At 40.1% G+C, this 12,300-nt stretch overlaps 1 protein-coding gene across 1 annotated transcript; it reads right to left on the bottom strand.

Moving 5' to 3' along the window:
- Positions 1-524: 524 nt before the first annotated feature.
- Positions 525-11,039, bottom strand: dedd (death effector domain containing). The gene is made up of 5 exons (XM_086277867.1): positions 10,707-11,039; positions 8,629-9,260; positions 6,338-6,442; positions 6,098-6,235; positions 525-3,174 (listed from the first exon to the last, which is right to left on the bottom strand). Exons 2-5 carry the CDS (start codon positions 9,191-9,193, stop codon positions 2,768-2,770), a joined length of 1,215 nt encoding a protein of 404 aa, XP_086133993.1. The 5' UTR covers positions 9,194-9,260; positions 10,707-11,039; the 3' UTR covers positions 525-2,767.
- Between the last annotated feature and the right edge of the window lie 1,261 nt (positions 11,040-12,300).

The following is a 12,300-nucleotide window of genomic DNA, read 5'->3' as shown; positions in this document are numbered from 1 at the left end:
ATGTACCTTGGAATCCCACGAGCAAACAGGAGCCATGAACCATGAGGAATAGTGGTAGAAGTGGACAGGCAGAGGAAGATGGCTGTAGCTCAAGAATAACCAAGGGCTGAGACAGGAGCTTGAGAAGATGCGGAGGGTGAAGGCAACAGTAGTCCCTGTGGTAATCAGATTACTTGGGGCAGTGACCGCCAAACTGGGTGAGTGGTTCAAGCAGATTCAGGGAACGACATCCGAGATCTCTGTCCAGAAGAATGCAGTCCTATGAACAGCAAAATTATTGCACAAGACCCTCAAACTCCCAGGCCTCTAATACAGGACCCATGATCGAAGGATAAAGAGCGCCTTCAGGGGTGAGTTTGGATTATTCTTTTTTTTTTTTTTTTGTAATATTTGCAGTGCCACGTAAAATCAAAACTTTCTACAGGCCTATTTTCTGAAAGAAATGCAAAACTGAAGTAAGAAAATGTGACCCACAAAAATATTTACAAAATGGTTACATTGTGACTTGAGACACTGACACCATAACAGGTTGCATGCAATTTAATGTAAAAGCTGGATTTAACAACTACCATAAAATACAGTCAACATACACCTACCTATTTCCTAGATACGAACTTTTAACCTTAACATGAAATTCCACTGGATAAAAATATAAAATGTATGCCTCTTCTATATCATTCACAGTGGCCTGTCAAACTTGCATGTTCTGATATGTCCCAAAAGATGCCATTATGGCCAACACAATACGGGGCTTTTATTTCTTTCTTTCCTAGGATCAAAAATCATAATAAAAACACACGGAATTTTTATAAGGTTACATAAAACCAAATGCTAAATTCAGGTCACCATTTAACTAACTGATGAGAAGCTAGACAAGATTCAGTTACATTTTTAACACAAGTAAAATTTCATTACAACATTTGACAAAAAAAAAAATGCATATCTGTAATGCATTAAGAGAAAATATTAAGCTGGAAAGTGAACAACTGCATTAAAAACATAGTTTGCTGATTACACAGTACACATTTGCTTCTCTTGAGTACTGGCCTGTTCATGTCGTAGGAGATTTTAGGGTAGGCATACAGAAAAACAAAGGAAAATGTAAAATAGCAGAATTACAGATTGATGTTCCAGGTAACAGTACGCACTGAAATGATATTCAGCCTCCGATCTACTTCATCCTCGATATACTGCTATTACACATTTTCTAACTGAGCTTGCATTGGCCTGACATCAATGTCAATTAGTCATTTATCCTGATGAATTGCATCCAAAAAGATGATTCTGCATATCAACATTTGATGGTGAACACTAACATTAACATTACATGTCACTGCAAGAAATAGGGCCTACTTTGCAAAGTAGTAAAGTATAGTTTGGCGTGATGAAAGGGCATGTATATGTCAGACATTGATACATTCTTAGTCCTGTCTTACACTTGGATTTATTAAACATAACAAGTGGTTATAATTTTAGGGGCGGGGGGGCCACATGTGGTTTTCACAGGCACCCATCCATTATTAGTTTCATGTTACACTGTGAAAGCCTCCTACTAGAAGCATATAATTGTGCAACTTAAATTGTGGAGGATCAACATGCTTTACATCTTGCTATTATATTATTTTGGCTTCTACAGTGCTATTTTTTTACGCTTTATTTTCTGTTTGAAAGTTACCATACCTGTGACAACTGCTTTTTAAGGGATGGGATGAAATGAGATGTGATGTTATTTCAACACCTCCTGTAGCACTATTAGAGGAGACAAGTTTAACTACATGCTCATGTTGTATCCATAGAAGAGATTGCTCTTTATACCAATTCTAAAGCTAAAGCTAGATGAGAGATTTGTAACCAATCACAGACAATCACTGACTCTCTGTCACCCACATCACTTTGGTCTGGCATCTTGCTTCCTGCACCTACTGACGTGACTGCACATACTGGTGTGAATTTCCCTGCTGTTTTACAGATTTGTGTTTAGTGTCATTATAAAATTTATTCAACATCAGTCTTGCTTCATAATTAACACAGCAAGTAGGTACAGGGTGACAAAGGAACTGACACACTTTCAAATCCATACATATTAAGAACACCACAAAAGTCCATTTCTCACTGGAAATAATTGAACACATTAGAATTATTCTCTTACATTGTTTCCATAAACTGGCAGTGACTTTACAATTGAATTTGAATTCACAGCTGTTGGCAGACAGAATGTGTTAAAGAATGCCAGGCACAGTAAAGGTGACAGGGAAAGAGAAGCTTGATCCTTGCAAAAGTGTTCACAGAACATTCTCTCGTTGGGTATGCCAAACAATTCTACCTGGAAAAACCTGGGAAAAAAACCACAAAACAAGTCTAAAAATAAGTACATCTCCCACTGGGAGTAACTTGTGAGAATTAAGTGTTTCCTGCATTCAAAATAACTTCACCTTAAAACAGGATTGAACAGTATCTTTAGGTTAAAAGTTTTAAATGAGCTGAGCTAACATACCACAAACAAGAAATTGGTTAAATTCAATGCACTTGTTTGATTCCATCCTTGAAGAAAATGAACAATAATACCAACTTGTTTGCATCACCCCTTTGTTTTTGCCAACACAGTTCCATTTCTCTGTACATGCTATGGAAAGGGATGCCAAGTAGATAACATATGAACTTAGTTCTCAAATATTTAATGGGGTTGGCTGGAAGTTCTTCAGTTCCTTTCAGGCACCTTAAACAACAATCACATCTCACTCTACTCCCTACCACCTGGAGAATGTTTCTAAGATACAGAGTCTTTGTTACCCACTGCTGAGCTCCCTCCACTTGTGACCAAATTACGGAGCAGTTTGCGTCGACCAGCTTGGTAGTCCTCCTCATCAACATTGACTAACAGTTTTATAGCCTCGTGGCCTACAGCCTGTTTTAGGGAATCTGTGATAAAGACCCCTTTGAGGGCCTCTAACAATGATCCATTGATGTAGTCCCTCCAAAAGGCATCCAAGTAGGTGAGCTCAGAAAATTTGATGTCACAGATGATGGAGCCCAAGTCTCGCGATTTTAGGATAGTGTTGGCCTGGTTGAAGCGCTCAAATTGCCGCTCCACTGCCTCTTGCTTGTTGGAGAAGACGTTGCCCTGAAGTGCAGATTCATGCTGGCAGTACTCAGCACGAACTCGTAGACGAATATCTGAAAGGATTGAACAAAAACACAAAAAACAAGAGACTGTCAAAGTATTCTGGGCAACTTCTTTGTCATTAATTGTCTTGTAAATGTTGTACAAGATAATGATTATTTCAATCATTACAGTGTTAAAACAAACAAACAACAGAAGATATGCTTCAAACTCACACATCGCTTCTATACTATACCCTTCCTGATATTCCAAATAAAGCAACACTCCTAAAAGCAGCAGTGTTACACCCCGGCCTAGGCAACCGGGGTGCAACGCAGGAAAATAAAAATAAGGCAAAAAACACACGAGACAAAACTAATACGGGCTTCCACAAAAATCATCCCAAAACGAAAGTATTGACCACTATTTTCTTTAAAGCAAAATCTGATATTTATTTACATCACAACACAAGGCGCCAAACTATTTACAACGGGGGGGGAGAAGATCGCGACCATGACATACTGAAACACAAGGCTTAAATACATAGAAGGAGCAATCAGGGAATGGACCACAGGAGGGAAACACAGCTGGGGCAAATTAGAACTGACGAGACAAGGAAACGTAAACTGAACACACTAAGATAACAACAGACCTTCAAAGTAAAACAGGAAACACATGACAGTCACGCAAAAACAAAACACTGACAACACCGAAACGTAACATTTCCCCCCACCCAAAAATCAAACATGTAACCCCAAGTGAAATGTTTGATCAAAAGCGGATGAAGGCTGGTGGAGGCTGGAGCGGTCCCACGGACCCTCCAGCAGACGACGAAGGCTGGAGCGGTCCCCCGGACCCTCCAGCGAAGACGGATGAAGTCTGGAGCGGTCCCCCGGACCCTCCAGCGAAGGCAGACGAAGGCTGGAGCGGTGCCTCGGACCCTCCAGCGAAGACAAACGAAGACTGAAGCGGTGCCTCGGACCCTCCAGCGAAGGCAGACGAAGGCTGGAGCGGTGCCTCGGACCCTCCAGCGAAGGCGGACGAAGGCTGAAGCGGTCCCTCCAACGGACCCTCCAGCGAAGACGGACGAAGGCTGATGAAGGCTGGAGCGGTCCCTCGGACCCTCCAGCGAAGGCGGATGAAGGCTGGAGCGGTCCCTCGGACCCTCCAGCGAAGACAAACGAAGGCTGACGAAGGCTGGAGCGGTCCCACTGACCCTCCAGCAGACGAAGGCCGGAGCGGTCCCTCGGACTCTCCAGCGAAGGCAGATGAAGGCTGGAGCGGTCCCACGGACCCTCCAGCGAAGGCAATCCCGGACGAGTCCCCATATGTTACACCCCGGCCTAGGCAACCGGGGTGCAACGCAGGAAAATAAAAATAAGGCAAAAAACACACGAGACAAAACTAATACGGGCTTCCACAAAAATCATCCCAAAACGAAAGTATTGACCACTATTTTCTTTAAAGCAAAATCTGATATTTATTTACATCACAACACAAGGCGCCAAACTATTTACAACGGGGGGGGAGAAGATCGCGACCATGACATACTGAAACACAAGGCTTAAATACATAGAAGGAGCAATCAGGGAATGGACCACAGGAGGGAAACACAGCTGGGGCAAATTAGAACTGACGAGACAAGGAAACGTAAACTGAACACACTAAGATAACAACAGACCTTCAAAGTAAAACAGGAAACACATGACAGTCACGCAAAAACAAAACACTGACAACACCGAAACGTAACAAGCAGTCATATCAACTACAAATTACCACATGCTTTTTTCTGTTCAGTGCAATTTGTAGTAAATTGAGAGCTACAGAGCTCATAAACCACATGTGTAGTTTATTTAGGGGCAATCGTGGCTCAAGAGTTGGGAGTTCGCCTTGTAATCGGAAGGTTGCCGGTTTGAGCCCGGCTCGGACAGTCTCGGTCGTTGTGTCCTTGGGCAAGACACTTCACCCGTTGCCTACAGGTGGTGGTCAGAGGGCCCGGTGGCGCCAGTGTCCAGCAGCCTCGCCTCTGTCAGTGCGCCCCAGGTTGGCTGTGGCTACAATGTAGCTTGCCATCACCAGTGTGTGAATGTGTGTGTGAATGGGTGGATGACTGGATCTGTAAAGCGCTTTGGGGTCCTTAGGGACTAGTAAAGCACTATATAAATACAGGCCATTTACCATTTAAATATATCCCACCCAAAATGTTAAGTTCTGAAAGGCAATAATAAGCAACAAGGCTAGATTAAAAAACAAAAGGTAGTTCGAGACCATGACTTTCATTGCAAAACTAATTGCACTGCTTTAGTTAATACAAAAGACTGCTTTGTTTCTACTCTTTTATCTCTTTGAACTGCGTGTGGACATTAAAGGTGAATCTTTGGATTGATTTAAAGTCAAACTAACAGAAGTTTCTCTGTTAAAATTTGCCTTTGCCCTCTTGCGGTGTACCTCAAGGGTCCTCTATTTTGTGTACCTCTATTTTTTGCCCATTAGGTTTGCTTTGAGGAAACATAATCTGTCTTTTCATCGTTTTGCTGATGAGATCCAGATTTATAATCATATGATATTCACTGCGGTTCTTGTTAAACTGCCTTAAAAACCTAATGAATTGGTTAAAGCAATACTTTTCGTCATTTTCATTAATGAAAGCAAAACAGAAATTGTTATATTTGGTGTGCTAACCAGCTGATAGACTGTGCTGCCTCTTTTGGCTACTTGGGCTCACACATCCATGAATCTGATAAAAACTTGAGTGGGACTATTGACAGCTCTTTCAACTTTGGAGAATGAATATATATATATATATATATATATATATATTTGTAAAAAAAACCCAAAACAAAACGATGCAGGGCTGTGATTGGATATGTTTGGTGTATGTGTGCACACACACACACATAAGATAGTAGAATAGAAACACTGATATTTCACTTTGTGGGACTAATAAAGGTATAACAAATCAAATCAGATAACGCAGTATATGCAGTTTCTTCTTACCGCATGTTTGCTTCTCTCTGCAGTCAGCCGAAGAGTGAATTCTCTTCCGTTTGCGGTTTGGTACAGGAGGAGTTGGCTTTGTTTGTGCAGGACCCACGTGTGGTGCTGATGGGGAACAACAAATGACTGGCTGGGGACCTAGAAAACAACATTATTTTTATTATGTTTTTTAGTCATCTGAATCGTACTACAAAATGTGAATAGGAAGACATAAGCGTGCACTCAGATGTCAGAACCCACCTGTTCTTCTGTACGGTACAGTGTCTTTGTTCTGTACTCTTCCTCTTGGTAATATATATCGTACTGATGTCTCTTCCAGGTATTTATCAACAGGGTCTGGGCACACTGAAAAGAAATGATTTCTGATATTATTTTATTTCAAAAGCTAATGTGTGTGTGAATGTGTGTGTGAATGACTGGTTGTGTAAAGCGCTTTGGGGTCCTAGTAGTAGTAAAGCGCTATACAAATACAGGCCATTTACCATTTAATCCTCTTCAAACTACAGGAATCAGTCACACATAATGCAAAGATGACATGCAGCAATCAACATTTATGTAAAGAACGGATTAAATTAGCTTTATATGTATCATTTTAATGTTTGCATTAAGACAATACACAAATAAGGTGACGGTTCTAGAATGATGTCTTTACTCCAAGCAACATGGTTATAAACAAAGGCTTTGAATGAAAATGGAACAGAATTAAATTTAAAAAAAAAAAATCATGTTAAAAAAATGTAAAAAGTAAAAAGGCTTGAAATTCATGTTAGTGAGCCGGTGACACTGGATGATATTTCTGACTGCTGGATTGTTTTGTTTTTTAAAGCTAGAGCTTAAATTACAGCATTGGGTATTACTGTTTAACATTACTGCATTTACTGTATATTGTCTCCTTAACTTCTTCTCCCCATGGTGTCTATTGTGCTGGCAGAGGAAAGCAAAGAGAAAGATGATATTTGCAACAGAAAAAAAGAAAAAAAATAATCAGAAACTAGCATTATTAGTTAGTTCACATCCCATTTTATCTTAGGATGATATGGTATACCTCATAGTACCATATCACCCCAACAGGACGCGTCCTCAGACTGCTGGTTTACTTGTGTCACCGGGGTATTTAAAAGTAGAATGGGAGGCGGTGCCTTCAGCTTTCAGGGCCCTCTTCTGTGGTTTGGATTTGTGAAACAGACACCCTCTTCTACTTTTAAGGTTAGACTTAAAAATTTCCTTTTGATAAACTATATAGAGCTAGGGCTGTGCAATATTACCAAAAGTAATTTCTTATCCCGATAATGATGTATTATAACAAAATTCTGTGCATTTTCTGTAAATTCAGTGAACAGCTTATTTAATCACCACATCAAAAATACCATTTATTTTTTACACTTATATTAAACAATCAAAATGAAGTAAAGACTGGGCCTTAAGTAGCATTATCCCACAGTAAAACCCACTAGATGACGCACACAGTCACACAAGCGCTTCCCTGAGGCCTCTGGCTGTCATTACTGCTCCTGTGTGGTCGTCAGGCAAACATCCTGTCTCCAAACATCGACTGCAGTGTCAGTCTTGGATTAAGTGCACCGTTAAGCTAACACGGGGTGAGTTGCAGATGGCTGCCCCTACCGGAGCCTGGTTCTGCTAGCGGTTACTTCCTGTTTAGGGGGAGTTTTTCCTTGCTCATGGGAGGTCATCTAATTGTTGTGGTTTTTCTGTTTAATTGTATGGTCTTTACCTTACAATACAAACACTGTGAGGCAACTATTGTTGTGACTTGGTGCTATATAACTTACTGAAGTGAACTGGTCTGCAACAATGCTTAAGTTATATGTCAAAGTAACATCCAGAAAACCTAAAGTTTCCCAGCAGAACATTACCCAAACATCACACTGCCTCTGCCAGCTTGCCTTCTTACCATAGTGCATCCTGGTGCCAGGTGGTCCCCAGTTTAGTGATGGAGATGCACATGTGATGTAAAAAAAAATTGCAATTCATCAGACTAGGCACAGCTTTCCATTCCTCCATGGTCCAATGTTGACGCTTACTTGGCCACTGTTGGTACTTTTAGCAGTGGACGAGACCAGCATGGGCACCCTGACTGGCCTGCAGCTATGCAGCCCCATATGCAACAAGTTGTGATGTACTGTGTATTCTGACACATTTCTATCAAAACCAGCGTCCACTTTTTTTTTTTGTTTAGCTACAGTACCTTGTCTGTTGGATCTGACCACATGGGCAAGCCTTCATTTTCCACATGCATCAGTGAGCCTTGGCTGCCCATGACCCGGTCAATAGTTTACAACTGTTTCTTCCTTGGATCACTTTTGATAGATACTACCTACTGCAGACTGGGGCACTGAGATGCCCCAATCCAGTTGTCTACCTATGACAATTTGGCCCTCGTCAACCTAACTAAAATCCATTTTTCCAGTTTTTCCTGCTTCACACCACTCTAATGTAAATTCCTGCATGAATGTGCAACTTATTTTTGTAGTCATTTATAGGACAACATGGAGTTGGTTAGATTAACTCACCGGCCTGCCGTTTCCTGAGTGTGACATAAGGCAAAAGGTCATGGCGGGTGATAATCCTTAGAAGCTGCAGCACGTGTCTGAAGTTTGTCTCATCACAGCGACCCTGGCGCTCTAACGCCAGCAGAAAATCTCTTCCACTCCTGATGCCACCTCGCTCATACTCGTCAATCACATCAACAAACAGGAATGACAGTACCCTTACATCCCGATGTGTTAGCTGGGCTCCAACTATGTCAAACATACGGTGGAGTGAGTACAGCCCATGGGAGTTATCCACTGCTTCCTCGGGCCATGGTTCAAAGCCCCCATCTCTTCTGGTCAAGCTAGAGTTGGTGGAGGAAACAGAAACATTCCTGTTGACCAACTCCCCAGTAGTGGCTAAAGCACCAGGGCAGCCTGGCCTGCCTGTCAGAGGCCTATGTTCAAGAAGCCCAGCATTTGCACTGCTCTGACTCGACTCCAGCTGATTCGGGTGAATGTGAGGTCGGATCTGCTGAGCATTGGAGTTCTGAGCAAGCTGGGGAGGTATAAGAGCATTAGGGAGTTGAGGTTGTTGTGATGTCATCTCAGGGGCCAATGGTGACGAGGGATGCGAGAATCCCTGCAACTCCTCCTTCCAATCAATTGATGAACTACAAATAAGGAAAGGAACAAAGACATAAATTTTCAAGCACTTCTGATAAAGCTTACCGTTAGTGAACATAAACATGAATAACCAAACGTTAACATGATACAAACAAATAGGATCACTCACATCTTACTTTTGGGAAGGCATTTCATAATTACAGTCACGGGTGGAAATTAAAATTTATCAGCCACTCAAGCATTTAACCTGCCACTATCTTGCTTTTTTGTGTGTAAAAAAAAAAGAAAAAAAAAAAGAAGAAGCCTGATGCTTCGTGGACCACGCCGTTGCTTTTTTATAACCATTCCCTTGTTTCCGGGTTTCAAAAAATGGCGGTTTTAATTTTCACGAACGAGACCGAGTGACGCTACTGACCAGCAGCCGTCTCATACCGCTACCTGGGCTGCAGCAGATATCTTGCGCTTAAACTGTATAATATATAATCTACATTTATTTCCTCTCCTAATATTTTACACTACAGTTCATTCTTCATTTACAAAATATGTGCTTTGCTAACCCCTGTGATTGCATATTCTGTAAACATCAACTCTTTGTGGGTGCGGACAAGATAAGAAAGTTTAACTTTTATACTTTTACAAAAAGTTGAATTATTTAGATGCCAGATGTTGGGTTGTTTGTTCTTCCCTTTCTTTATTAGAGGTTTCATACATTTTTAATGTCACAGACGCCTTCATTTACATCTGATGTTCACTTTTCCTCACTTATACAATCAAGCAATCCACTAGGTGAGATAATGTGAGATGAGAATTTCTAAACCAAAGCAAGGAAAAGGGTTTCTGACAGAGTATATCATACCCTAAAAATACCTAAAATAAAAATACTTTAATGACAATTACATTCCATACTGCATTCTGGGAACATTCAGACTGAATGCAAGTAAAATATCAATATAAATGGCCGTTACATCACGGTCCCAATGCCTGCGAAAACAACAAGCATTATAAATCACTAGTCAAATACGAAAATGTCTGCTTATGTTGTGGCGACTGTAATTCAAAGTCTTGTTAGCATTTATATAAATTCACGAGCCCAACTCACTTGAATAGTTTCTAAAATAAAATAAACAAGAACCACTTCCATCTGAGCAGCAAACCACAAAACAGGTTAACAGCTAGCCACGTACCAAACGGAAGTTAGCTAGAAAGCTAACTACATTTAAATAGATTTAAAGAAACTGCAGTTTGTTTGTTTTTCGTATGATTGCCACATCCCTGTTATTGTTCTCTAGCTTAATAACCACTAATATGTAAAGATTACGCAATACAATGCTACACCGATCTTTATGAATTACGTTATTTGTTGTGACTCCTCATCGATTTAGTCATGATTTCATGTAAGCTGTAACGTCACCTACCTACAGTAATAAGATCAGTAAAAAAAATTACAACGAAACAAAAGATATACATAATTATCAAAGATACATTTATGTTACCTTTAATGTGTCCTGATGAGTCCGAAGCTATCAAACTTCAGTAGGCAGCTAACGGTAAGTTAGCTTCTCGGGATGTAATAGCAACGCTTCTTTGAAGGTAGAAACCAAGTTTAGCTACGTTTAATGTTTTGGTCAACTGCACGATATTTGTTAAAGACATAGGTTCCCACCCTATTAACATGCGGCACTGCTGCTTTCAGGGTGAGTTTCAGATACGAGTTCGTTTAATGGTTTTGGTCTTCAGCCTGACACCGTGGGAAAATAAGGAAACAATTTTCAGTCTTCAGCTAAAATGAAAGAACTTCCAGTTCAATGATCAGTTCAGTTCCGGTGTTCGGGGTACTCAAATTAGCCACTCGCTTTGTGAAAACCCCTTGGTAGTACACAGACGCGCTTGTGTCTGTAGTTCAATATAATATTATCTATGAGTTTTTGTGCAACCTCATGACTGGATAGCTTATTAAAATGTAACATGGACGGTCTGTGTCAGTGGTTAACCTTATTCTTGTACGGATTCTCCTGTGATATTTGGTGATACTAGTTCATATCACCAAATCTGCTTCTGTCAAGATACGTATATGTATATATATATATATATATATATATATATATATATATATATATATATATATATATGTGTGTGTGTGTGTGTGTGTGTGTGTGTGTGTGTGTGTGTGTGTTTATACGTGTTTATTTTCTTCTGCAAATTAGCAAATCTAAATATAGTTTTACTTGAACATGTGAAAATATTTTTTTGAGATGTATACGTTTTTGTTGTTCAAATTTAGATGATGAGGATGTAAACCTGGGGGGTAGGGCTAAATAAGTATATACTTCTGCCTACTCCTTTTCAAACAACTGTATGGAATGATTTTATGAAACGTTGGTGAATGTATATGTTTGAAATAAAAAAGAACAGAACTGAACATAAATATATTTATTAGTTTGTGTTGTCAAACAAAACCTAACATTCAACCGCTGAAATAACAGCAGGCAGTATTTTGTTCTTTATTAGAGAACAAAATCTGTTCTCTAATAAAGTTGGGATTCTAAGTGACATTTACTGTTTGTCGTGTGAGGGTTACTAAGTAAGATCAGATTTTTTTTTACCTGAGATGTCAGGTAACGTTGCCCACATGTGACCAAAAGTAATTTTTTCATGTTCTTCGATACTGGAATATTTGTGTCGCTAGTTTAGTAAATTAGGATAAAACTAGAGATGGGAAGCTCCAAGAAGACATTTCGACATCCCGAAGTGCAGATGTTTCGAAACACTGCTCCAAAACGTGGTCCACAACACCGAGATCACGTGACCACGACAAACCCAGGTTTTGGTACCCCAGTTTCGACTGGTGGCGTACCATACCCAGTCTTTTGGACTGAGGCTTGTAATTATTGACTTCATATTTTTGATACTACCGTTTCAATTATATGCGCAATAATACCGTCTCTGTCATTATTATTTTTGCTGTGGATTGTGAAGACTAGACTATCCAATCTCTTAAACACTGGAATCTAAAGGATAATGAAATAAACATTATATAGATCTATAAATAATATATAAATAGCTTATTTTAATGATTACTGGAGAGAA

Source organism: Aulonocara sp. 'chitande type north' Nkhata Bay, linkage group LG20 (genome assembly GCF_057382095.1).
Source record: "Aulonocara sp. 'chitande type north' Nkhata Bay isolate Kocher_YH1m ecotype deep benthic linkage group LG20, A_spYH_male_GT1.1, whole genome shotgun sequence".
Lineage (NCBI taxonomy): Eukaryota > Metazoa > Chordata > Actinopteri > Cichliformes > Cichlidae > Aulonocara > Aulonocara sp. 'chitande type north' Nkhata Bay.
The sequence above is the reverse complement of the archived record's forward strand: the minus strand, read 5'-3'. Positions and strand labels throughout refer to the sequence as shown.